General features: G+C 46.6%; 1 protein-coding gene across 3 annotated transcripts in view; it reads left to right on the forward strand.

The window, feature by feature from the left end:
* Positions 1-27,383, forward strand: part of CD2H10orf143 (chromosome D2 C10orf143 homolog) — a 46,944-nt gene that overhangs the window by 13,100 nt on the left and 6,461 nt on the right. Inside the window, exons 2-4 of one of the 3 annotated variants that reach the window (XR_003972855.1) lie at positions 18,475-18,603; positions 18,710-18,772; positions 20,058-20,218. Coding sequence is in view for 2 of the 3 variants with exons in the window: in XM_030334652.1 (XP_030190512.1) it covers positions 18,475-18,603; positions 18,710-18,772 (192 nt within the window). In the remaining variant the exon portion in view is untranslated. The remainder of the gene's footprint in view (positions 1-18,474; positions 18,604-18,709; positions 18,773-20,057; positions 20,219-27,383) is intronic. The other 2 variants (XM_030334653.1, XM_030334652.1) reach the window with 2 other exon arrangements.

Raw genomic sequence — 27,383 nt, forward strand, 5'->3', positions numbered from 1 at the left:
CTGTCTTCTCTCAAGAATGCTCTATCCTGTGAACCTCTCACAGCATTGTGTTCTCAACTCAGGGAGGCCCCCAGGCTCTGCCTCAGGTTTCCCTCCCTGTGCCGTAGCCTGGGATCCCTCCAGGCAGTGAGGTAGGGCAGAGGTAGGGCCCAGCCCATTTGTGTTCTGTATCTTGGGGGTCACTCTTCTTTTTAACTCATTGGTCAGTGTCTAGAAATCTGTTGTTTCATTTATTTTGTCCCTTTTTGGATGTTTCATGCAGGAGGGTGAGTCCAGGCCCCGTTGCCCTGTCTTGACCTGAAGAGCTCGTTGGATTATTGATTTAAAATTTTTAAAAAGGTTGAAACTTAACCCAATGTGGTTAAGTTTGAGGGACTCCTCATGAAGTTTAAGGTTGTAATTATAAATGCTTTCTGTCCTATTTGATTTCATCTGTGTTAAGTGTGTGTGGGTTGTACACGGCAGCAGGAATGCCACGGCGAACTAAAACCGGTAACAACGCGAATGTTTTCTGCACGGAATTTAGTTTGCCAGCCCAGCGTGTGACTTTGTTGAGCTGTGCTGTTCCCTGCAGGTTGGACAGCGGGCTGTGCGCGTTACATTGGCAGACATGGCTTTCCCTTCCTTTAAACCTGCACATGGGTCTTGCCTTCAGTCCACAGATGAGCAGGCTTGAACTTTTCAAAACAGGTGGTAATTTGGAGTTTTAACCTGGAATGTTTTTGATGCAGCTGTGGAAATTTAGATGAAAGTAAATTACAGAGTTCCAATCTACCATTTTCACCTGTTCTTGGTATTATGAAGAGCTGCCTCTAAAATCAAGGGCTGAGGATGTTTTCTGTCCACTCTGCGCTGTGGAGAACTTTAGACCTACCTTTGCTAACACTTGAAAAATGATCCAGTAAAGCTGGGTGTCTTTGTCGCCAGAACCACTTAAACACGTTTATGGCTTTAACTCCAGTTGAGTAACCCTACGGGGGGTTCTGCCTTCTAAAGAGAAAATTCAGAGTTAAATTTGCGTGTTTCACCCAGAAGGGTGTGGATTTTGTAGCTCGTCTGCTGAGCGAGATCCCAACTGTGAGAACCTGGTGAGCACCAGCGGTGGGGCCGACCCCAGACCAAACCCTTCACTCTGACTTTCTGTGCTCACCCTTTCCATCAAAATGATTGCAGCCCGTGCCTCAAGAAACAGGTTATTCCATTCTCTCGGTCATTTTTTATTTCAAGGTTGAGCTCATCTGTTGAGCTGCTTTCACTGTCTGTTCTACTCAGTTTAAACGTATTCTGCCACGTTCCCATCCGGGGGAGGAGAAGTTTGCCAGTAACGGTTCCTCTTTGGTTGTAACTCTGATGCCACCTTGACTCTGCCATCTGCACGGAGCCTGGTCACGTCTAGTTGTTTGCACATTTCCTGATAGGTGACACAGCAAGGTCAAAATGGGGTAACGGTCAGTCTTGGCTGGGGGTCTCTCAGGGGTCTGTTGGGCTCAGCGGCCACGCCGGGGGACCGTGACGTGGCTTCAGCATCTTCAAGTGTCAGATGCCCGGAGCCGAGCGAGGCGTATTGTAGGCGTTCAGCAAATACTTTCTGGCTGATCGGCGTGTTGAGGGTTGTGTGTGCAAAGGAACGGAGGGAGGATTACACTAATGCATAAAATCCTCGGTGCTTTCAGAGTATTTATTTAGGGAAAATTTTAATTCGGCTGGTAAAGCCCTAACGGTGTGCTCCATCATCACCCTCAAGGTCGTGACTGCGCTTCCTGTCTTTTCAATTTCTTTCTTGCATTTATGAGCAGAACAGTGTTGTTTAGGTGTTTTTTCAAGTGCACAATGAAGTGATTTTTTTGGCTAATCAATTGTGCAGCCGTCACCCCAGTGTTGGGTCGCTTCTGGTACCTCGTGTGTCCCCATTTTGCGGTAAGTCCGTGCCTCCCAGCTCCAGGCAATTGCTAATCTACTTTTTGTTTTTCCAGATTTACCTTTTCTGGAATTTTTGTATAACCAGAATCATATGGTTTTTGTTGTTGTTGTTGTTGTTGTTGTTTGTGTGTGTGCAGCTGGCTTCTTTTATTTAGTGTGATGTTTTCCAGGCTCATCCATGATGAAACAGGTATCTGTAGCCTGCTCTTTTTATTGCTAAATAATACTCCATTGTATGAATATACCACACTTTGTTTATCCAGTCACCTGTTGGTGGACGTTGTGTTGTTCTTCCTTTTTGGCAATCACAGATAATGCTGGAAATTTGGGAAACTCACATGCAGATCGTCGTATGTACACACGTTTACATTTCTCTTAGACACCTAGGACTGGAACTGCTAGTTTGTACGGCAAGTGTGTGTTTGCCTTCCCGAGAAACTGCTAGGCTGTCGTCCAAAGTAGTGGCACGGTTTGCACCCCCACTGGCAACCTACAGAGGGTTCCAGTTTGTCCACGCTCCTGGTTAGGGTCCTCCTGGTAGGTCTGAAGTTAGCCATCTCTCTGTGGTATTAATCTGCATTTCCCTAGTGACTTGCTGTTGAACATCTTTTCATGTCCTTGTTTATCACTCGTATCTTTTTTGGTGAATTATTCAAATCTTTTGCTCATATTTAAAAATGGCCTTGTTTGTAATTTACATACCATAAAGTTCACTCTTTTGAAGTACACAGGGCAGTAGTTTTAATATATTTACAGAGCTGTGTAAATGTCTCCATAATCTACATAAAGAACATTTTCATGACCCCTAAAAGAAAGCTGGTTCCTGTAGGCAGTCACTCACTATCACCCTCCCCTAGCCCTTAGCAACTGCTGATTGACTGTCTGTCTCCATCAGTTTGTCTCTTCTGGACATTTCTTACAAACAGAATCACGATATTTGGTCTTTTGTGACTAGCTTCTTTCACTTGGCCTGATAATGTTTTTGAGGTTCAGCCCCGTTGAAGCAGATACCAGTATCTAATTCCTTTCTGTTGGTAAGTCCTGCATTGTGTGGACACACCATGTTTTGTTTATCTGTTACTCAGCTGATGGCATTTGGGTTTGTACTCCTGGGATTCTGCAAGTAATGCTGCTATGAACGTTCACGTACAAGTGTTTGCATGGACGTAATGGTTTCATTTCTCTTGGGTGGATACTTGATTGTGGAATTGCTAGGTCATACGGTAACCTGACGACGCTTCACATTTTGAGGAATTGCCAAACTTTTTTTTTTTTTTAATTTTTTTTTTCAACGTTTATTTATTTTTGGGACAGAGAGAGACAGAGCATGAACGGGGGAGGGGCAGAGAGAGAGGGAGACACAGAATCGGAAACAGGCTCCAGGCTCTGAACCATCAGCCCAGAGCCTGACGCGGGGCTCGAACTCCCGGACCGCGAGATCGTGACCTGGCTGAAGTCGGACGCTTAACCGACTGCGCCACCCAGGCGCCCCTTTTTTTTTTTTTAATTTTTTTTTTTTTTTTAGGAATTGCCAAACTCTTTTCCAGAGCAGCTGCCCCCACGTTCCCACCAACAGCAAGTGAGGGTTTCGGTGTCGCCACACGCTCCCAACACCTGTTACTGTCTCTCTGTGATTACAGCCATCCTAGTGGGTGGGAACTGGCATCCCATTGTGGTTCTGATTGGCAATTTTTAATGACACATGATGTTGGAGCACCTGGGTGGCTCGGTCGGTTAAGCATTCAGCCTTGGCCTCCTTCAGGTTTCAGCTTAGGTCAGGATCTTGTGGTTCGTGGGTTCGAGCCCTGTGTTGGGCTCTGTACTGGCAGCCCAGAACCTGGAGCCTGCTTCGGATTCTGTGTCTCCCTCTCTCTCTCTGCGCCCCCCCTGCTCGTGCTCTCGCTCTCTCTCTCTCTTTGTCTGTCAAAAATAAAATAAAGATTAAAAAAAATAATGACAAGTGACGTTAAATATTTTTTCATGTGTTTATTGGCCTTTTGTGTATCTTTGTTGGAGAAATCACTATTCAGATTCTTTGCCCACCTAAAAAATTATGTTATTTGCCCTGTTCCATTAAAAGACTTCTTTATATCATTTGGACACATATCTTTTAACATATACATGATGTATAAACGTTTTCTCTAAGAATGTGGCTTGTCTTTTTATTTTTTTGATGGTGCGTTTTAAAGCCCCAAGGTTTTGGATATCGATGAAATCCAGTTTATCAATTTGTTTCTTTATGGATCATGCATTTGGTGTCATATCTAGAGATCTTGTCCTATGTTCCCCTCCACAAATGTTATGCTTTCAGCTCTTACATTTAGATCTCTGACCCATGTTACGTTAATGTTTGTGTATGGTGTATAGACAGGGCCCAAAGTTCCTGCTTTTGCGTGTGGACGTTGAGTCATGCCAGCACCATTTGTTATGAAGACCGTGCTTTCCCTACTGAATTGTCTTGGCACCCCAAATGTCAGGGTCTGTTTCTGGATTCTCGGTTCTGTTCTAGATGTTTATCCCTATGCCAGTACCACACCGTCTTGATTATTGTAGCTTTTTTAAAAGTTTTTTTAAAGTTTATTTATTTTGAGAGAGAGAGAGAGAGAGAGAGAGAGTGAGCGGTGGAGGAGAAGAGAGAGGGAGAGAATCCCAAGCAGGCTCCCACACTGTCAGCACAGAGCCCAGTGCGGGGACTTGATCCCACAAACTATGAGATCAGGACCTGAGCCGAAGTTGGACGCTCAACCGACTTGAGCCACCCAGGAGGCCTGATAATTGTATGTTTTTATGACAGTTATGTTAAGTTTTGACATCTTTTTCACACACTGTTTGGTTTTTAGTGCATCTTTGGCTGTATTTTTCAGTCTTGTCTGACTAGTTAGACTGAAAACTCCCTGAAGGCCCAGCTGTATCATTGCAGATCCCCAGACCTCAGACAAGTTGGTTGAGGGTTTGGGGCTTCATGTTTCTCATCTGCAAAGTAGAAAAAACATTCCTCCTGTCATACGGCTGTCGTGAGGGTCGAACGATCCTGTTGTGAAGTGACAAATGTGGAAACACCCCCGAACTGTACTTGGGATCGTGGCAAGCGACGTTTATCAGGCCCGGCCGGGGTAGCTCGGTCCGTGTGCCTGCTTTCCTCGAGATCCCTAATGGTCACCCGGGTGTAACCTGGGTCTGTGGTGGGCTTCGTAATCTTGCACACCTGCAGTGGGTCCTTGGTGAGTCCAGTGTGCCCATCCGTGGTTTTTCCTCTAACCGGAAGCAGACGTGTGGTTTTTTTCTTGCTCTGTCGTCTTCCTCTCCTAGAAGTTGTCAGTCCTGCCTCTGCTGCCTCGGGCCGCGTGTCCCCTCGGCCTCCCTCTTTCCCCAGACCTGGTCGGGCGTGCAGCCCGGGAAGCCCACGCGTGGTAAGCCGAGGGGTCGTCCAGACAGCGGTCACAGCCGAGGAGGGCACAGCACCAGCATGTGAGGTCCCTGTGGTTAAAGTTTCAGCATGTCCTGGAGGCACGGGGTGGAGAGCAGGAATCCTGGCTTCTGGTGTCCGTGGTTCACTCCGTGTCACGTGGCACCGTCCCGTAGAAAGCAAACCTCCCGAGGCGGCAGGGTCATTTTCCAAGTGGCGGTGTCACGGAAGCATGATCTGCGTGTGACGGAAGCGGTGTTTTCTTTCTAAATGACGGTCTGCGGGGCCTTGTGGATCTCGCTGCCAGCACTCACGGTCCCGTATTCGGGGCTGGTGGCCATCCACCTCCGCTCCTCCAGCAGGAGTCAGCTTTCCTTACTGAGCTGAACAGCCTCGCTCAGCAGACTGCTTCTGGTAACTAGGCCTCCGTCAGCTGGCATGACACTTTTCAAATACAAACGATCTTCAGGAAAAAGGCCGTTCGTCACTAAGAGTCCCCACAGTACCTTCCGAATGAAAGATGAGGGGCGTGGGCGTGTGTGTAGAGACTTAACCATCAATCGCATCCTGAGTTGTAACCATCTGCACTGGTAGTCCACTTTACGGCATATATGCTCGATTCGCATATTGGTGTATTTATTAACTATGCTCAATTCATGGTGTTTAATGTTTGAAGACTGTGCCGTTTTCTTGCTGTGCTGATTGAGGAGAAGACACGGTGTGTTTCTGTTCAGACGGCCCAGGAAGTCGGCATCTTTTTGCTTCTCTGCATCCCTGTGGCGTGTGGAGCGGAGGAGCCGGGGTCCAGCGCTGGCCGCGTGTCCGGGTTCGGCGGGTGGCCGTGCCCCGTGTGCCGGATGCCCCGTTCACCGGCTCACCAGCGTGTCCGCGGGGGCGTCGTGGGAACGTCCCCAGCCCGGCTTCCGCAGAGCCTGGAACGGCGTCCCTGCCCCGCGCCCCCCTCGGCAGGCTGGGCGCCACCACTCCCAATAAAGGGACAGGTCGGTGACAGCACAGGTGGGATCATGCAGTCGGCGGACCGCAGCTTGTCTTTGCCAGACCGGCCAGGTTTCTTTGTTCCGTCATTGGGTAACCCGAGACGCGTTTTGTGTTTTAATTCCTGCGTCTTCTAAGTGTCTCCTCTTAGCCAGCCGTGTTCCTGTGTGAACTCTTCCTCTCTGGTGAGGCTGCCGTTCGACTGATACTCAGTTACTGTTTAGTAACGGGGTCTTTGTGTACACTCGGGATTTTAATTTCGTTTATACAGTGCAAGTGTCTTAGCTGGGTGGTAAATCTTCATCTGCCTTTATGAAGGCTGACATATCCTCTCTACGAGGGAGTAAAAGGGAGCCGTGTAGCACAAGCATCCCGGAGTTAAATGCCTCTGCAGCCTTCATTTTCCTTTGGTCCAGGCCCATCCATAATAACTGGACAATTTGCCAAGTAAGTGTACAGGTCAATAGCATATGCAGTCAGCTCTCAATAATCCACAGTAAATAGCAGAACACATGAATAATTTAATCCACTCAGCTGGCCGGGGGCTCCCAAGCAGGTAACCTGCACGTCCCCGAGGGGAGCCCAGCTCTTACCGACCACCTAGGTGCCAGCATGAGTCCCCCTTTTGCCTGCCACCGGGTGTGGGGGCCCAATTCCCCAACCATCTGAGCCACTTAAAGAATGTCAGCTTGTCACCACGCATGATCACAAGTCTACTGACCTTAATGTGCCAAATGTTATTTGACCCCACACAGAAATGGTTTCGAATGTGCTTCCCCGGTGTTTTAGATTTCATCCAGAAAGTGTGGGTTCTGACTCGTAGTCCCCTGTCCGTGCCCCTTGGCTTTCCCCTTTGGCAAATGTGATGTTATTCAGAAAGGAGCAGGGAAATGATATTGTTACCGATGGGGGCGAGTTGAAGCCTGTATACAAAATGACACGGGGCGCACTTACCCTTTCCACTTTTTCCCTTTAACCCAGATTGTGGGAAGTTGGGAGTAAACCAGTTTTACCATCATACTTCTTTTTATGGGTGCAAAGATCGAGCATGTCCTGAATAACCAGAGATCTAGTCCTTGATCCTGTCTTTCGCGGTACTTTGGTCTGACTTGGACGGAGGCACAGAAGGCCCCGTTTTTGCAAACGTTATGAAGATAATAAGTAGGATTACTGCAGGATCCTTCGGGAGGAGGATTGGATGTCCTCTGCTAGACTAGGAAGCAACACGGATGTCAAATTAAACTTAACGAAGGCGCCGAGGGGAGCCCTTCGCCGCAAAGGGGAACACTCAGCATCGGGCTGTTTCATGTGGAGAAGACTCAGGGACAGTGGAGGATGCCCGCCTCCCTTGGACCTGCCAGGCCATGTGGCCGCTGCCTGTTCAGCTAGGCATCAGACACTAGGCTAGGCTAGGACACGTGGCCGAGTCCTAGAAGGTGGCCGTTCTGCTATCCACCGTGGGGGCCACTTGGCTTTGCAAGTGTTCGTTATGGTTTAAGAGGGGTGCTGATGGTTTAGAAACTCTGGAGCAAGGTGTCTGGGATAGGAAAAGTCCGGAAAACATCTCAGGTGTGGGCTAGTGAAAGGCAGCAGGAATAGTGGGCGGGAGAGAGGAAGCCTCAAAAGTACCTGAGCAGGATTTGCAAGCATCTGGAAGGATGTGCATCTCATGCATGAGGGAATATTTGTTTTATGTTGCTCAAGAGGGAAAAATTAGAATCAGTGGGTTGAGATTATGGGAAAGCAGTTTGGCTTAACTCAGTGTTTCTAGAAGTGTGGTGCACATACCACCAGGGGTATAAGAGATGGTTGGTTTCTTTTTCATTTTTAAAACCTTCGAAATAGTTACAGATTTACAGAAAGGTTGCAAAAAACATCGTATAGAGAATTCAGGTATAGCCTTCGGCTAAACAGCTTATGTGATCATAGTACTGTGAGCTGAGCGTGAAGTTAGCACCAGTTCAGCGTGTTAACTAGACTAGACCTTACTCCCGCCTCCCCAGTTCTCACACTAACAGGCTTCTCTGACCCTGATTGAATCCAGTGTCCACACTGCACCGAGTTGTTGTGCTTCTGTGGTCTCTTCCAGCCTGTGGCACTTCCTCAGTCGCTCATGACCTTGACACTTTTAATGAGGAGGGGTCAGTTATTTTGTAGAGTATCACTCAGTTTGGGTTGTCCCATGGCTTCTATGAGTAGATGAAGGCCATGCACTTTGGGCACAAAGACCGCAGAGGTGACATCACACCCCAGTGCGTCGTGTCAGGGCTTCATGATGTCAGTCATTACTGCTGATGTTGATCTTGTCACTCGGTGAAGGTGATTTCATCCACTGTAAAGCCACTATCTTTCTCTTTGTGATTAATAAGATCCTCGGAGGAGGGGCCTGGAGACGGTGCCAGTATCCTGGTTCTCCTTAAACTTCTACCCATAGATTTTAGCATCTATTGGTCAATCTCGTTGGAAGTAACTTTCACTGTGGCGTTTACTTCGTGGTGACTTTGTGTTTTCCTTGTTCCTTTTACATAGTTAAGTAGAAGTCATCTGGAAAGGGGAACACTATCTCTTCTCCCCGAGTTCTTTGTTCAGTTGTTTATGTCGCAGTCAGACTCACAGGAATTTACTTTTTTCTCTGGATTTCAATCCAGTTGTTCCAATGGTGGCCATTGGGAACTCCTTCAAGATGGCGTGTCTTTGTCTTTTTGATGTGTTCTCATCCTTTTTTAAAAACTTCCTTATTTTGGGGGCACAGAATGTCTCAGGCTCTTTTTATGCTTTCCCTGTTGTATGCCTGACCCAGTCCCTCCCCATTGGAGTCTCGATTCCTTTAATAATTCCTACCATTCCTGGAGAATGGTAGTTAGAAAGCAGCACCCACCTGTTCGGTGTAGTCTTGCCGCTCCTAGGATGCCACCGTCGTCAGCAGACGCAACTAGAACATGTAGGCATTGGTGTGTGTGTGTGTGTGTGTGTGTGTGCGCGTGCGTGCGCGCGCGTGTGCGTGCACTAGTGTGTAGGTATTTGTATCGTTTACACTTCATAGTACGTGCATTACACACATCTGTATGTGCTTCTGTGTCTCTGGATGTAAAAACAGCACATCCGGGTCTAATCCAGCACCACCAGGTTCTTTCATAGCCTCTCCCTTTCTTTATTTGTTTTTGTTTTTTTAATGTTTATTTATTATTTTGAGAACGAGAACCTGTAGTGAAGGGACAGAGAGAGGGAATCCCAAGCTGGCTCTGCACCACAGCACAGAGCCTTACACGGGGCTCGATCTCACAGGCCGTGAGATCATGACCTGAGCCAAAACCAGGAGTCAGATGCTCAACCAACGGAGCCACCCAGGAGCCCTTCCCTTTCTTTAAATGTAACTTATTTCTGCAACAGAGAAACCTTGCTCTCATTATTTACAATATGTTTACTTATTTATTCAATCCTAGGATGCCAATAAAATAGTTTCAAAATTGCTAACCCTGTGAGAAACAGATTTGCTAACTGCAGTCAGTATTTGCATACGGGGTTTTTTTTTTTTTCAACATAATACTTAATTTTATTTTTTTAAATTTACATCCAAATTAGTTTGCATATAGCACAATGATTTCAAGGGTAGATTCCTTAGTGCCCCTTACCCATTTAGCCCATTCCCCCTCCCACACTCCCTCCAGTAACCCTCTGTTTGTTCTCCATATTTATAAGTCTCTTATGCTTTGTCCCCCTCCCTGTTTTTATATTATTTTTGCTTCCCTTCCCTTATGTTCACCTGTTTTTTATCTTAAAGCCCTCATATGAGTGAAGTCATATATTTGTTTTTCTCTAATTTTGCTTAGCATAGTATCTAGTTCCATCCACATAGTTGCAAATGGCAAGATTTCATTCCTTTTGATCGCCGAGTAATACTCCGCTGTATATATATGCCACGTCTTCTTTATCCATTCATCCATCGATGGACATCTGGGCTCTTTCCATACTTTGGCTATTGTGGATGGTGCTGCTATAAACATTGGGGTGCATGTGTCCCTTTGAAACAGCACACCTGTATCCCTTGGATAAATACCTAGCAGTGCAATTGCTGGGTCGTAGGGTAGTTCTGTTTTTAGTTTTTTGAGAAACCTCCATACTGTTTTCCAGAGTGGCTGCACCAGCTTGCATTGCCACCAACAATGCAAAAAGAGGTCCTCTTTTTCCGCGTCCTCGCCAACATCTGTTGTTGCCTGGGTTGTTAACGTTAGCCATTCTGACAGGTGTGAGGTGGTATCTCACTGTGGTTTTGATTTGTGTTTCCCTGATGATGAGTGATGTTGAGCATGTTTTCATGTGTCGGTTGGCCATCTGGCTGTCTTCCTTGGAGAAGTGTCTATTCATGTCTTTTGCCCATTTCTTCACTGGATTATTTATTTTTTGGGTGTTGAGTTTGATAAGTTCTTTCTAGATTTTGTATACTAACCCTATATCTGATATGTCGTTTGCAAATATCTTCTCCCATCTGTCAGTTGCCTTTTAGTTTTGCTAATGGTTTCCTTACAGTTTTTTTTTTTCCCTTAGACTTAAGAGTTTCTAGCCTAAATAGTATCTGCCAGAGTTACTGAGGATAGTTCTGTAGTGGCTATGTTATTTGTTTGTAAAATAGTTTCATTTGTTATTATTTGTGTTTCATTTGGGTCTTCTCTCTCTGACGTCCTGGTTGATTTTTTTTTTAATTTTTTTTTAACATTTATTTATTTTGAGAGACAGAGAGAGAGTATAAGCAGGGGAGGGACAGAGAGAGAGGGAGACACAGAATTCGAAGCAGGCTACAGTCTCCGAGCTGTCAGCACAGAGCCCAACACGGGGCTCGAACTCACAGACTGCGAGATCATGACCTGAGCCTAAGTCGGGCGCTTAAGCGACTGAGCCACCCAGGCGCCCCCCTAGTTGTTTTAAATTTGGTATTTTGGGGTACGTGAAATGTCCCTGTGGTTCTAAGACTAGAGCTTCCGAGAACACGCGTGGAGAAGTGTCTGCTCCCACTTACACCTGCCATCCCTCCTTTTTACCTTTTCCCACCCACTCCCTGTGGGCATCCAGTCTCCTTAGTTTCTGGTACAGCCTCCCTGTATTTCTTTTGTACGGACGAGCAGACAGGTGTGTTTTCTTATACCCCTTCTTTCTTACATGAAGGGTAGATTGCTTCTGTATGTATGGATGGATGTATGGATTTGTAATTTTTTTTAACATTGACTTATTTTTTTTTCAATATATGAAATTTATTGTCAAATTGGTTTCCATACAACACCCAGTGCTCATCCCAAAAGGTGCCCTCCTCAATACCCATCACCCACCCTCCCCTCCCTCAACATTGACTTATTTTTGAGAGACAGAGCATGAGCAGGGGAGGGGCAGAGCGAGAGGGAGACACAGAATCCAAAACAGGCTCCAGGCTCTGAGCTCTCAGCGCAGAGCCCGATGTGAGGCTTGAACCCACAGACTGCAAGATCATGACGTGAGCCAAAGTTGGACGCTTAACTGACTGAGCCACCAGGCACCCCAAGGGTAGCATATTGCAGATCTTCTTTTGCACTTTGTCACTTCACAGTATATCCAGGAAATCGCTGCAAGCCAGGGCACAGAGGTCTTCCCCTGGTTTTTATGGCTGCCTAAGAGCTGCCCTGCTTGGGCACGCCCCACTCCCCCAGCAGCTCTCCTGCTTAGTTAGCTCTGTGCTTAGTTAGCGGTTTCCAGTAGCTTGCGGTTCAACCAGTGCTATGGTGAGTAACCGTGTGCAGCCTTTTTTTCACATTGTTGTAGCTGTGCCTGGTGGGTAGATTCCTACAGGTGTAATTTCTGGGTTAGAAAGTCTGTTTGTAGCTCTCCTTCCGTATCACCAAGTTTCCTGCAGAATTTGCAGCGCAGGAGATAGGTGCCTGTTTCCCACAACCTTCCGGCAGAGTCTGGGTCACACTTGGAAGTTCTGCCGGTCTGACAGATGCCAAGTGGTATCTGTGGGGGAGGGGCAGAGCGAGAGGGAGACACAGAATCCGAAGCAGGCTCCAGGATCTGAGCTGTCAGCACAGAGTCCAACGCAGGGCTCGAACCCATGAGCCGCGAGATCGTGACCTGAGCCGAAGGTGGAGCTTAACCAACTGAGCCCCCCAGGGGCCCCTTATTTCTGGACTTGTTATTCAGTCCCATTTGCCTATTTGTCTATCATCAGTACAACCCGGTTTAATTATAGAGTCTTCATGGTACGGTTTACTATCCAGTGGCTTAATTTTATTTTTTCATTTTTGTTGATAGAAATATTAATGTGATGAATGTTTCTCTGATTACCGCTTTAAGTCCAATCCATAGAGTCTGGTATGTTCCTCAGGGTTTTCCTGCCCATTTTTGCATGTTTGTCTTTCCACGTGACCTTTGGTATCAACTGCGTAAGTCCATACAATAATCTGTTGGTGTTTTTACTGGCATTACATTGCATTTATCAATTAACTGTCATCTTTCAAATGTTAAGTCATCCTAACCTAGAATAGAAGATGCCTTTTCATTTGTTCATATCTACTTTTGTGTCTTTCAAGAATGTTTTGAGTTTTCCTTGTATAGGCTCTGTACAATTCTTATTAAACTTACTCCAAAACGTTTGACCCTCTTTGTTGTAATTACTTAGAATGGACTTTTCTCTAATACTTTATTATATTTGAAGGCAGTTTTGTAGGTTAACTTTGTATCCTAATATTCAAGGGATGGTTTTATTGCTTGGGTTAGTTTTATCATTGATTCTCCTGGGGGTTCCAGATATACATTATGCTATCGTCTGCAAATATAGATCGTTTTACTTCCTTACCCATTCTTATGCCTCTGCTTGATGTGTCTTTTGTAACTGTACAGGGTAACATAATCCCTCTAGGGTAGGGCACTGGTGAGCACAAATGGAGATCGGGCATCCTTGCCTCCGTTTTAGTGGAAATGCCACCAGCCTTTTCCCATTAAGTAAGATACTGGCATTAGGAATAGTGTATGTATATTTATCATGTGAAGAATATAACTCTCAGGTCATGATCTCACGGTTTGTGAGTTTGAGCCCCGCGTTGGGCTCTGTGCTGACAGCTCAGAGCCTGGAGCCTGCTTTAGATTCTGTCTCTCTCTCTCTCTCTCTCTCCCCCTCTCACAAATAAGTGATTAAAAAACATATATATATATATATATATATATATATATATATATATATATAAAACTCAATTTCTATTTTCTGTGATTATTATAGATGGGTTTTAAATTTTGGCAAAGGGTTTTTTTTAGCATCTCTATAGATAACCATATGTTTTTTTCCTTAGGTTGATTAGTACAGTGAATGCTACTGGATTTCTTAATATTGAACCAACTTTCATTTCTGGAAAAAAATCCTACTTGGTCATGATATGTGGTCTGGTGTTAGATTCTGTTTGTTAATGTTTTATTTAATATTTCTGCATTGATATTCCTGAGGGGTACTGGCCTGTGATTGTCTGTCTTTATTGCTCTTTACCTGGTGTGTCAGTGTGACACTTGCTTCATTAAAGAACTTGGGAGCTTTTTCCGACCTTGTCAGTGCTCTGGGCAGTTTACATGGAGCGTTGGAACCATCCGGCGATGAAGGTCTGCTCGAACCCCTGAAGCTGTCTGTCCGCTGCTTCTTGTGGGGTGCCTGCCTGCCCAGGAAGCGGCTCTTTTTCTTCCCTGCAGTCATCTGTCCCGCGTTCCGGCTGCAGTGGGGCCAGCCTTGGTCATCCGAGTGTCCTTAGGAACTTGTCCTTCTCAGCTACGTTTTCACATCTGTTTGCACAGACGTCTGTCTGCACAGACGTCTGTCTGCAAAGCCGTCTCTTGGGATTTTTAAAATTTCTTGTTTCCTTGTCACTTTCCCTGTGTCATTTCTTATTCTCTGTATTTGTGCTTTCTCCCCTTTTTTCTTGAGCAACTTAGCTGGTGGATTGTCTGTTTTGTCACTTACCACCCCCCCGCCACACACACACACACACACACACACACACACACACACACACACAAACAAGACTCAGAGTTATTGTTTAGCTCTAGTGTTTTAATGGAAAACTCCACCTCAATAATCAGTTTTTCCCTCCATTGTTTCTCTCCATGCATTTTCTTTTGGGTTACTCTGTTGTTATTTTTATAGTTTTTATGAGCTGAGATTTGTTGGTTTATTAATTTTGTTTTTTCACTTTTATTGATAAAAATATTCATATAATGAATTTTTCTTGGACTACTGCTTTAAATGCATTCCCTAGGCTCAGATATGTAGTGTTTTCTGTGTAATTACTTTTTCAAGATTCTATTCTTTTAGTTTCACTTAAGAGTCAGTAATAGGATTTTTTTTTTTAATTTTTTTTTTTTTTTTTTTTTTTTGAGACAGGGAGAGACAGAGCATGAACAGGGGAGGGGCAGAGAGAGAGGGAGACACAGAATCTGAAACAGGCTCCAGGCTCTGAGCTGTAAGCACAGAGCCCGACACGGGGCTCGAACTCACGGACCGTGAGATCATGACCTGAGCCGAAGTCGGCCGCTTAACCGACTGAGCCACCCAGGCGCCCCAGTAATAGGATTTTTAAATATCCAAGTGGAAGTGCCTTTCTGTTTTGTTGTTGTTGTTAATGATGTATACTTACATTGCATTGTGATCAGAAGGTATTGTCTGCAGTGTTTCTACATTATGGAAATTGTTGATGTTTTCTTTGTGACCTAAATACACCATCACTTGTGGTGAACGTGCTATAGTTTTTTGAGAAGATGTACATTCTCGGTTATCAGTGTGTGCGGTTCACTGCGTATGCACAAGATCTGCCTTGGTTGATGGTGTTGCTGAGATCTGTCTCCTTACTTACTCTTGTGCACTTGCTCTGTCTTGTACGGAGATGGTGTACTGAATCTCCCACTATGAGTACGTTCCTACCTGCGTCTCCTTGCATATCCTGTTGTGTCTGCTTCGTAGAAGTGGTGGTTGTATTATTTGGTGCACAGATTTCATGAGCATTGTGTCTTTGTTGCAGACTGTGGCGTTGAACATTAAGTGCATCCTCTTGTGTTTAATGCTTTGGGACTTGAATCCTACTCGGTCTCCTTCTTTCTTTTTGTTTTATTTACCTTTGTCCATCCTTTTAATTTTTGGCTTTTCTGAATGACTTTATTTTAGGTGTGTGTCTTGTACGCAGCATGCAGGTGGGGCTTGTTCTGTGAGCCCAGTTAAAAACTGTTTTCTTTTAATAGGGGGGTATTTGAACCTATTTTTACGTCCTTAGTAGCCTGTGTGATTAAACTCTTTATCGTCTCACTTTCCTGTTTCTTTCTCGTATTCTTTAATACACCTGTTGCTTACACAGCACTGACCTGTCCATTAATCAGAGTGTTTGCCCTTTACCTCTTCCTTCACCTCACATTTTTCAGTTGAATTATTTCTGCTTTGTCACTATGTAATTTTTGCACATCTGCCTTTCAGCTTAACTACACTTTTATTTTGGTCTAAAATACGCACTTATGTATTTTTGAATGTGCCTCATAAATCCTTTGCTGGAGCCCCCAGTCATCACTAGATCAGATAAAGCTGACCTTCAGAAGGGCCGATTGGGGGTACTGTCGTCCAAGTCCCTGGTAAGGCCCGTGCCAGTCAGCTTCCTTTGCGTCTTCATTAATCTGGGCCCGTGGGCCTCGAGGACTTTGTCCTTACCTTTGAGACCCCGTAGCTTCATTAGGACACGTCTCAGAGTTGATTATCCTGGGTCATTTTTCCCAGGTACCCTGTGAGAACTTTCGTTTGAAGATTCAGGCCTTTTTCTATGCTGGAAATGTTCTTACATGTTAAATCCTGGCTTTGCGGTTCTGTTTTGTTTACCTCTTTCGGGAAGCCCGACTCACGGGTGCCACTGCTTCGTGTTCTCTCCCTGCCACGTCTGTCCTCCTCGTGTCCTGTCTTTCCTCGGTGCCTTTGTTACTTTCCATTTGGAGTTATTCTCCTTGGATGCTCTGTAGTTTATTCCTCGTTTCTTTCTTTGTTTTTAATTTTTTGATATTTGTTTTGAGAGTGAGAGAAAGAGAAAGAGAACAGGGGTGGGGCAGAGAGAGAGGGAGAGACAGAATCCCAAGCAGGGTCCATGCTTCAGCGCAGAGCCTCACATGGGGCTCGGTCCCACGAACCGTGAGATCATGATTTGAGCTGAGATCAGGAGTTGGACGCTTAAACCTACTGAGCCACCCACGCACCCCCATTCCTCATTTCTGAGATAATTTTGTTTTCCTTCCATTATCTGATGCATCTGCTCATGTCACTTTCTCCCTGTTTTGGTCCTTTTCTGTTTTTAATTTTATATTTCTGATTCAGGGTAGTCTTTCCTGTCCTCAAATGTTTGAATAACGTTTATGATTTTAGGGTGTAAATTCCAATTTTCTTTTGACTCATGGTGGTTTTCAGGAGTAACTCTTTACGGTATTGAATGTTTTTAAAAGATTCCTAGTCTGACGGCAGCCTCTGCGGTTAATTTGGCCCAAGTGCAGGTGCCATGGCCGCTGTTGGCTGGCTGGTTGGTTTTGTTGAGGATGGGCAGGTTGAATCTCGTATTTCCTTTTTGCTCATAAGACCCTACACTCTCCCTCTTTCTTTTTAGCTTTACACTCAGTTGCCAAAGGGTGGTTCTCCCTGCCTTTTTCCTGTTTTCTTCCCCAGAAGCTCGGAGTTTTGCCGATGCCCCTGTAAATGGTGTCTGTCCCCTTCTGCCACATGTGTGCACCTTCAGCCCCTTCCCTGACCCAGGCTCTCTGCTCAGGCACTTTGTAGCTCTTTTGTGTTTGTACTGGACTTTCTCACCCCTTTGCTGGTGCCGTTCTGTGTCCTATGCTTCTTCCTTGTGCCCCTGCTCACCAGAGCTCACGTCGGCAGGTGCATGTGTGAGCTGGGAGCACGAGGCGCCCCGCACTGGCACCTGCTGGCTTTTCTGTCTCTCACCCTGTTTTCCGTCGTTCACGTTCTCTGTCTTCACATTGTCCCACAGTGTGGTCTTGTGTAGACTCGTAGCTTGGTTAGGGGAGCCGTAGGGAAGTCATGGCTCGTAGCCAGCCTTGTCTTTGGCCACCTGGAGGTCGAGCACTTACCCCGAGAAAGTCTTCTCAGTGGGTTAAGGGACTTGGAGTTCAACATTTTCCAGTTTAATCTCCAATTTCCATTTAGCCTGTAAGGCATGTTAGAGGTCAGTAAAACTAGCACTCTAAATCCATGATAGAAGGTTTCTATCCTGAGTAAATCCACTGAGTAAAAAAATAAAGTCAAATTAGAAAGTACAGACAGGTATTAGCACAGACGATACAAACGTGGTACGAACCTTGGTGATGGTTTGCCAGAGGCCAGGCGGCCGAGGGGGCCGCAGTGTGAGCGTGGGGCTGCTGAGTGGGGGGGAGCTGGTCCAGCAGCGGGGCCGGATGCCGGCCCCGGGCCGAGGTCGGGCTTCACCGCCACACGCAGGGGTCCTGTCGCTTGTCAGCTGGGCATCGCTGAAAACAGGGCGGCCCTTCAGAAGGCTCGGTCCCGGGATCTTGAGAGTGAATGCATTTTTCCTTTAGTGTCGGAGGATTGCTTTCGCGGTTGGCCTTCTTCAGTTCCTGGGGAAGCAGAAGCCAAGTGCTGACTTTCCCAAAGCTCATCAGTTACAGAGCGTGTGTGCAACTTGAAAATAAGCACGATTAATTTGCTCCTCAGTGTCAGCAAGACCATAAAGAATTACTCACCTGTGAATTATTCATCTCGTAGGAAGAAAGTTTGTGACTCGAAACCAGGCAAAACGTGTGGAAGCACGTAACTAGTTTCTGGAACAAAATTGATAGGTTTTGTATATTTTCAATATCAGTAAACCAGTCACAATAGTTTATTATAAGAGTTTCGCCCAAAATTGTTGCAGATGGCTACTTTAAATCTATAAAGCTAAGTAAACACCAAACAGCGCTACAAGTAATGAGGTTAAATGTAACTGATGGAATGGGTTCCTGAAAGACGACGTTTAAAGTCACCCCCTGAACGCCCTGTAAACTTGCCGGGCTCCGCAGGGGTCTGTATTTGCAGCTGACATTTTCCGAAAGCAAATCCAGTTAGCGTCGTGTGCTCTAGGAGGCTCTCTGAAGTGACATTTGGTGTATTTCAGAAGCGGGTGTGCAGGAGACTCGAGGCGGCTGGGCAGGAGCGAGGCTGCCCCCCGGTGAAGGTGAGCGCCCCCATGTCCTGGAGCGGCGAGGGGCTCCCTGACAGCGGCCAGCGGTGGCCACACGCGGGGGTAGGTTCCATTCCCACCAATCCAGCTGTGACCCATTTAAATATTTTAATAAAAAGTGTAAATAATCACTGTTCTGATACATCTGCGGCTGTGATTTGTTAAATAGATTCCTCACAACGGTGGAAGGAACTCGGCCCAGCCTTGCCCGAGATGTATTGCGGGGGAATCTGTAAGTGCATTAACCTTCTCGCTGTGACATAAAAGACAGACTTGTTCTTAAATATTAGATCCATAAAACAAAGTTAATAAAAACGGCAATTACATTTCTAAGGAATGAGGGATGTAAATAAAAAGGTGCAGATTGATTTAAGCTTTTCTTGGCATTCTGCTGGGGTGCAAACTGATTTGTTTCCAGCTTCAGCTTGGAAACAGAAATGAAAATACACTTAAAATTTTTTCTTAACACAGAGTTCAGGGAAGGGAACAGGCCACTGGATACATTTAATAGAGATCATTTGAGGACATCTTGGAGGAAAGCCCTGACCTCATTTAATTATCCGAATAGGGATGGACATTGTTTTCTCTTTTCCCTGCTTAAGCTTTCTTTAGTGTTTCCGTAAACTTTACAGAAACCACAGATTTCAGAGGGAGAAATGCAGTATTCCCACCATTAAATCAAAGTAAAGGAGGCCTAACATAGCCAGAGTCACATTCCCCATCTCCTGTATCGGGCAGGATATCGTAAGGTTGGACACTAGCATCATACCTTTGTTATTCATTTTGGACTTACTCTAAGAACAAGTTAATATGTCTTTTGATAACCTCTGTAATTCTTGGGGTTTTTTTAATTTTAAGTTTAGAATCGTAATATCACAATAAAATGGAATTACGTTTAATTGACACATAGAAACCAGGAGAGAGAGAAAGAGAGAGAAAGAGAGAGAGAGAGAGAGAGTGTGTGTGTGTGTGTGTGTATCTGTGTGTATGTGAGTATTTCTTAGATTTCCCCCTACAGATTTTTAGAGAAATGTATTGCTCTGTTTCTGATAAGCAAAAGATTGAGTCAATAAATTATAAGATTTTCAGTGGATATATTGCAGGCTACTGTATTTTACAGTGAGAAGCAATGGTTTTGTTTTTAGTGAAGACCTAAGTGTCGGCTATCACCCGTGTGAACCTCTGGTCACCTGAAGTCATTGGAGAAATAGAAACCAAGCTTAGTGTTTGACTTGCTTTGTAAAGGTGTGCTTTTCGATTTTTTTTTTTTTTAATGTTTATTTTTGAGAGAAAGAGTGAGAGCATGAGCAGGGGAGGGGCAGAGAGAGAGAGGGAGACACAGAATCCTAAGCAGGCTCTAGGCTCTGAGCTGTCAGCATAGAGCCCACTGGGGCGGGGTGGTGGGGGGGGCCTCGAACTCACGACTGTGAGTTCGTGACCTGAGCTGAAGTTGGACGCTCAACCGCCTGAGCCATCCAGGCGCCCTGCTTTTCGACTTTTTGTGGTCTTTTCGTCAGGAGAATTCCTGCGCGTTGTGCTTCATTCCCTGGTGTAGTCCTTGAACAAGGGCGGAGGCAGAGATCCAGCGGTCGGAACTTACTGTACTTTAGGTTGGTTCGTACAACAGCTGCACCTGCGCTGGATACAAATACGTGATGTTTACCTGGAGAGACACATTGTGAGTAAATTGTGTCAGTGCTGGTGACTAGATGGTGACCTTCCTTGTCCTCGTCCCATTTCCATGGAATGTATCTCTCAAATCCCCCCATCTGTTGGGCAAATACTTGGAACGTAGTGTGGATTCTTACTGCTCTAAGAGGTTGTGTTCTGGCATGAATGGCTTAAAGAAAAAAAATTTGGCTCAAACAGCTGATTGGATCATTTTAGCTAATATTCTGTTTGAACAACAGTATCTATTTGATTAGGATTTTTCCTTCCTTTGTAACTCCCCAGGCTTGCCTCTGTTATGTTTCATAGGAAATGAATCTGTGAGCAGAGAACCTATATTGATATGTAAATACATCATTTTTTCGTCAGTGCTCGATATTCTTTTCATCTAAATTTCAGAAACCGACTTTAAAAAATCAGTTTCCCTTTATCAGTAGTCATTCTCAATAAAACTTTACCCAGGCTTGGGTGATTTAATATTTACACCCACTGTTTCTAAAAGTCTTATGTAAATAAAGATTGAAATGTGAATTTGAAAAGTCACACCTCTTGATATTTGAACAGACTATAGCTGCGTATATCTTCTTTTTCTAATAATACGGCTAGTTTCTCTCCTAAGCTTTTAAAATAATAAGACGCTATTTTTGTATTCTGGAACATCAAAAGGTTCAGTGTTAAATAAAAAGCAAATAGTATTTTTAGAAATGTGAGATCCCAGGGAGCAGTGCTTACCAGGAAATCACCAACAGACAGCAAGTCCGACTTGCAGAAGACTTCATTAGACACACGGCTCCATCCACAGACGTGTGCCTGTGCACACAAGTGTGCCCCTTCTGTACCACTGTTCCCGTAGTGGAGCCAGGGTGGTGACCTTGGGTCACAGAGAAGCACAGGGTGCACCGGGGAGTCTGTGGGGCCCTAAAGGGAAACTCCCCTTCTTTGGTGCTCCCCGCCTCCCCCCATAACCTCCTTTGTGCCTCGTTTTCTGGTGTGGTTCTGACTTGGCGGGACCTCACCTGATCGGCCGGTCCTGCCCTGCGTCCTCAGGCAGCTGTTGCAGCTCGGAGCCTGAGTTTCTGCTGTCATTCTACTCCTGAGCTCTTGGTTTTTAGCACGAATCATTTCTCATGAATGCAGGGTCTTGGCTTCTCGCGTATGCGGGGACTTCTCGGTTGCCCTTCTCCATCCGCCTTGTCGCCCAGGCTGGCGCGTGGTCTCCTCCCTGTGCGGTCTGTTCTGGCTCCCCTTGCAGCGACCGCCATTTGGGCCTTGCCGCGGGGTCTCTGCTGTCGTGCGTGCTGTTCCTCGGAGGCACCTTCTCTTAGCCCTGCTTCGTCCTGCTCGGGTGACCGACGGCTGCAGTGAAAGTGGCCCCTGTCCTTGTGGTGGGACGTGGCGTTCCGTCCTTTGGGGAGTCCACCCTTCCCCAGGCCGGGGTGCCCCCTCTCTGCAGCCCCGTCCAGGGCTGCGAACCTGGAGGCAGTGCCAGTGGCCACCGTCGCTGATGACCTCTCCTTCGTGGGCGGTTCCAGGACTGGGCCACAGCCTGGCCACGACGCCTCCTTTCTCGGGTCAGCTTAGCCCGCTGGGTGCAGGGCCCACGGTGGCCGAGTGGACCGTGGAAACCGTGCCATCCTTTGCAAATTCTAATCCGTTCGATGAAACCCAATAGGGCCGTGAAAGGTCTGTAGGGCAGTCGAATGAAGGTACGTGGTGTGGGGGTGGGGGCACCGTAAGGCAGGAAATTGTAGGAAAAGCAGATCTCCCTTGTTCGTTGAGGTGCTGTGTCCTGGCACCAGTTTTCCAAGTGGCATCTGGTCCCCGTCACCCTAGCTCCCCAGCGCATGAGCCCTGCACGGGCAGGGCCACCTTCAGATTGTATTGGGTCTGCATGATGGTCGCCTGCCCGGTTTTTCTCAGCTCTGTGCCCCACCTTTGCCCTGCTCTGTGTTGTGGAGACTGTGCTTCCAGACTCCTTGGCTTCTGGTTTCTGACCCTGGACCCTGGAGTGTGAGGGAGGGTGGGGTGGAAGCCAGGGCACCCCTCTCCCCCCACCTCACCCCCAAGGCAGCCTCTCAGCCCCTCCCTCCAAGATGCCAGCTCCTGCAGAGTTAGCCCGCTTGCCCCCAGCTCCTGCCAGGTGGCACGGGCGTCTGGGCTCTGTGGTCATTTTGCTTCCGCTTGTGTTCCGTGCCGGGGCCTGCGGCTGTCTGCGTGGGGGCGTGGGCTTGCCTTGACCTCCCCTGCAGGGCCTCTCTGCTCTTCCGTGAGCGGTTGAAGCCATATTAAATTCCCTGCATGAAATACCTGCATTCGTTTCTGAACTGTATCCTACCTAATTGCCTGAAGAGTAAACCAGTCCTCTTGGACAAAAAAAAAAAAAAAAAAAAAGGATCGCAGTTTTAAACACGGGCCTCTGGGTCTCTGTTGCCCATCCTCAGGCCTCAGGGTGTGGTTCAGCAAGCGTGGTGTTTCGCAGCACGGGCAGAGCCTGCCCCAGCCCGGAGCTGCCTGGGCGACGTGGTGAGCCCGGGCATTAAATCGAAAGAGTCAGGCCCTTTAATATTGCTCATCACTGGTGGTGTTTGTTCTGTTATCTGGGGTGAGCTGGGTTTTATTACCTAAACTGGTGCTGAATTGCCACATAAAAGCTGATGTGCAAACCACGATGTTTTGGTTTTATGGACCCCCCCCCCCAACACACACACCCCAACAAGTTGATTTTAGATAACAGCCTGTTCATTAGTAATGAGGGCAGGTACTAAGGGAAGTAGACCTAATAAGCCTCTGTGCTGTTCCCATGCTGACACTGAAGTCCCTTGACTGACAGTGCAGGGGAGGGGCGGGAGAAGGAGAGGCGGGCGGGGCGTGGGGTGTGTGGTCCAGCCTGTTGTCCAGCCTCCCGGCTGCAGCAGCCCAAGTATGGTTACTCTGATTCTGAATGGATATTCTTGTTTTCTTTGTACTTTTTATCTCCAAATGCGTGACCTTTAAAATATTTGTTTTGTGTTATTTACCCACCTGTCTGATTGGTAAGTGCTTCCTACATCTGTGGCATCTCTAAATACTGGGCTGAGACAGGAACCAACCCAGGGCCCAGGGTGCAGAGAGCCTGCCTTTCTCCTGGCCTGCGTCGCAGCAGGAGGATGGCTGTGGCCAAGCTTAGCGGTCCAGGCGTCTAGCGGGGATGAGGCCGGGATGAAAACGTGGTGTTCTGACGCGGCCGAAGGAAGATCGACGAGCAGCTGTTTGCTTTTTGTGCCCCATTTCAGCACTAGCTGCTTCTGGTCAGTCCTTCATTCTTATGTCCTGAGAGAGGAAAACACAGTCAGGTGGGTTCAAGGGAAATTTCATCGGTTATCCTGTAAGAATCAAATCATGCTTGTGCATTTCCCCAGCTTGGCCAAGGATGCCAGAGTTTGTTGAACCTCGTGCATTCGTGCTTGAGGAGAACGGGGTCCACCGTGGTGGGCGAGCAGGCGGGCTCCAGCGGTCACCACAGCCCGCCCCTCCGCCCGCTCCTCTCAGCTGGTCTCTGTGTGTGTTTACAGCCTGCGTGCCAGCCTCACCAGCCCCCCAACCCCGCACATGGCCGCAGAGATCAGCTCTCACCTGCTGAGAGGTGCTGCAGTGAGTGAGTGAGTGAGTGAGAGAGAGAGAGGTGTCCTTGTGGACCTCACTCCCAGATGCCAGGAGAGCGTGTGGGCTCAGACACAGCACTGAATTATTCAAACTGGATGAACACGCTGGCTGAGAAGAGAGTTTGGCTGTGTCACTACAGCCAAGTGTGAATCCCAGAACAGATGAGTTTGGATAGACTTCTTACCAAATCTTCAGATTTAGCTTCTGACAGTAAATGTTTTCTCTAGAGTACAGCAACCAGGAAAATTTGTTTTGTTTTTTTTTAACTATGTTATTGAGATCAGAGCCTTCAGATAACTAGAAAAACCAAACAAACATTTCTTTCTTGCAAATAAAGTAAGTTAAACTGTGAGGAGATGGTGAATGGATTGAAAACACTTTAAGAAAGATGTAATTTAGACTTGCTAGGGGCATGTCAGGTGCGCTGATGCAAATGTATCCACCTTCTGGTACAGATAAAAGCATGAAATGCATAGTTAATGTGTAATAAGTGAAGAGAGAGAAAACAAAAGCAGAACAATAGATACAGACACATCCTTGGTGGCAGTTACTAAGTCCCCACCTTTGTTGAGTTTGGTCCTAGAGTAGGCCGGGGGGACCAAGGGGTGGAGAGGCTGGAGGACTAGAACTCTGATGTCCAGAGGCAGATAGATGTGACTTTGGCCAGTGGAGGTGTGGGAGCTGGAACCTGGACCCTTGCCTAAAGTTCTGAGCCTGGAAGATCTACTTGTCCCTTAAGGGGAGTAGAAATTAAAACACCAGGCCATACACGGGTGTCTGGGCCCCAGGCGGGTTCTCTTTCTCAGTGGTACAAGAACCAAAAGCAAAGCATGAACATAGAAATAGGTCCAGACTCTCGAAGTCCATTAAGGCCCTGGATGGTGGCAAATGCAGGATCGTCCTGCGGGTATACCTCCACCATCCGGAGCACACAGGCTGCAGAGGTCAGACAGTCTGCACTGAGGATGCCTGAACAATTGTCAGAACAACACAAATGACACCCCTAGATCTATGGCTGGGGTGAGGGGGGCGTTGGGGACACATCAGGAATTATAACGAGAATACAAACCCCCAAGACTCTGAAATAGAAAAGAACTTGAAATTTGCCATAAGACTGATTGTTTTAAATTTAAAAATGATTAAAGAGGAAATAGAGGGGCGCCTGGGTGGCGCAGTCGGTTAAGCGTCCGACTTCAGCCAGGTCACGATCTCGCGGTCCGTGAGTTCGAGCCCCGCGTCAGGCTCTGGGCTGATGGCTCAGAGCCTGGAGCCTGTTTCCGATTCTGTGTCTCTCTCTCTCTCTGCCCCTCCCCCGTTCATGCTCTGTCTCTCTCTGTCCCAAAAATAAATAAACGTTGGAAAAAAAAAAATTAAAAAAAAAAAAAGAGGAAATAGAGCCATAATCAAAGATGAGTATAGTGTGAAACGAGAATTGGAAGGTTGAAAAAACTAACCTAAAAGTGAGTGACATGGCCACTGAAGTTAGATGTAGTTAAAGACAGAATCCGTGAACTAGCTTTGTCTGGAGAGGTCATCCAAAGCACCTCACGAGCTTATAAAGAGACAGAAAGTATAGAAGGTGTGATGCAGAGTCTGAGGAAAGAATGGAAACCCCATCAGGAAATCCAGAAGGAAGGAGTTTAGGGAAGAGGAGGAGAAAATAATGAAATGACCTGACTTGAAAAGATTCATGGCTTTTGGAAAGATAGTAGCTGAGAATTTTCCAGAATTAAAGGAAAGACATGTGTAGCCAGACAGTCTTGAAGCAAAAGAACAAGGTGACGAAGGTCACCTGTCAGATGTCAAGATCCATTACAGAGTGATAAGGGTTAAGACGGTGCTGGCCCAGGGATAGAGAAATAGACCAGTGAGATAAAAGGGAGAGCGTTAAACTTGCATATACGGCAACTGCCAACAGTGTAGAGACTCAACGGCAAGTCAGGCGGGAAGGACAAGGTCTCTCAACTGTGCTAACATATGTGGCCATCTACATGAGGAAAGGTAAGAGCAGATCTCTGCCAGAAATCAATCCTGGGAGGTGGGGGGAAGGTTAAAGACCCTAAATGTCCACACAGAATTGTACAATCTAACAAACTCACAGGGGAAGGATTGGTATATTTGTCTATGAACATAAGCTACGTCGCATGCCAAAATCCCTCCACACTGTTGAAGAAGATCCCATAAAGCAGGGAAGACATTTGTGACATACCAGAGAGTCGCAGATAAATGGACAAAGTGTATGAATTGGCAATTGAGAGAAGAGGAAACTCAATTAGCCAGTAAACATAAACAGATGTTAAGCCTTGCTAGTAATTAAGGGTATCAAATTTAAGCATCAAATTGGCAGATAATAACAACGATAATAGCAAACCTCAGAAGCGTGGAGAAGGGAATGGGACGTCCATTCCGCTAGTCCTCCTCCCCTGACTTCGGTCCTACCTCCTTACCCTTTCCCCTGGCTTAGATGGGAAGGTTTCCCAAACTTGATCCCTGTCGAGATGATCGGTAGGAGACTGATCAGGAAAGTTGTTCCGAGTCACTCATTAGAAGCCGACGACAGAAGTGAGGGCGGGGTGTGGGGTGAAAGGCTCTGCCCACCTCATTCGAGGCCGTGCACATTGACACAGTGAAAGGGAGAGCAGATCCCTGCTAGGGAGGGTGGTGGGCATTCCTTGTGACCCAGAAGATTCTTCCCTGGGAGGAATGCACACAAGGTAATTGTAGTTGCATTGTTTGCCGAGCAAACAGCCAGAAACCCGACTGTCCTGTGGGACAGTGGGTAGGTGAGTTTGGGTATATGAATTTGACAAAGTATCACAGTAAAGATGGATGAACTTAAGGAAACTACAGGAGGATGTGTATAGAATGATGCCATGTAGATACAATTTTAAACTTGTAAAACATTGATATTAACTGAAAGAAGACATTCCTGAGAATGAGAAACTTCAGGTTCAGGATGACGAGTTCGTTTCTCCTTAGGGAGTGAGGGCTCAGGACGTACAGGGTGTTCAAGTTGTGTCTGTCATGCCCTGTCTCCCAAGCCATGTGGTGCTTCGTGAGGGTGGGTCTGTTTGTGTCTATACCTTTCTTGTGTTCCTGAAATCATGGTGGGTAGGCCTTGTGCATGACCTGTCAGCGCATCTCTCATGGAGCTGCTTAGGAGGCAGGGAGGGGTCATGCTTTGGCCACAGACCTCTTGTTGGTGAAAACAGACACCGGGAGACTTTGGAATAGTGTCTTTGACGCGCTCAGAGGACAGGTCCTTTGTGGACATGTGGGCTGGCTGTACTAAGCACGAGGCTAGGATGGCCAGCGCAGCGGGGATGGCAGAAGAGACCATGTAAACAGACCAGTAACAGTGAAACAAATTGGGAAATTTCGCAAAAAGCTACCATCGCAGATGGCTTCTTAGGTTAAAAAAGTCCTACTTGAAGTAACAGAAGCATGAGTTAACATTAGAAAACCTACTGCATTGATCAGAGGAGAGAAACCAACGATCATCCAAATCTAAATAAATGCAGGCTCCACATCCC

Source organism: Lynx canadensis, chromosome D2 (assembly GCF_007474595.2).
Source record: "Lynx canadensis isolate LIC74 chromosome D2, mLynCan4.pri.v2, whole genome shotgun sequence".
NCBI lineage: Eukaryota > Metazoa > Chordata > Mammalia > Carnivora > Felidae > Lynx > Lynx canadensis.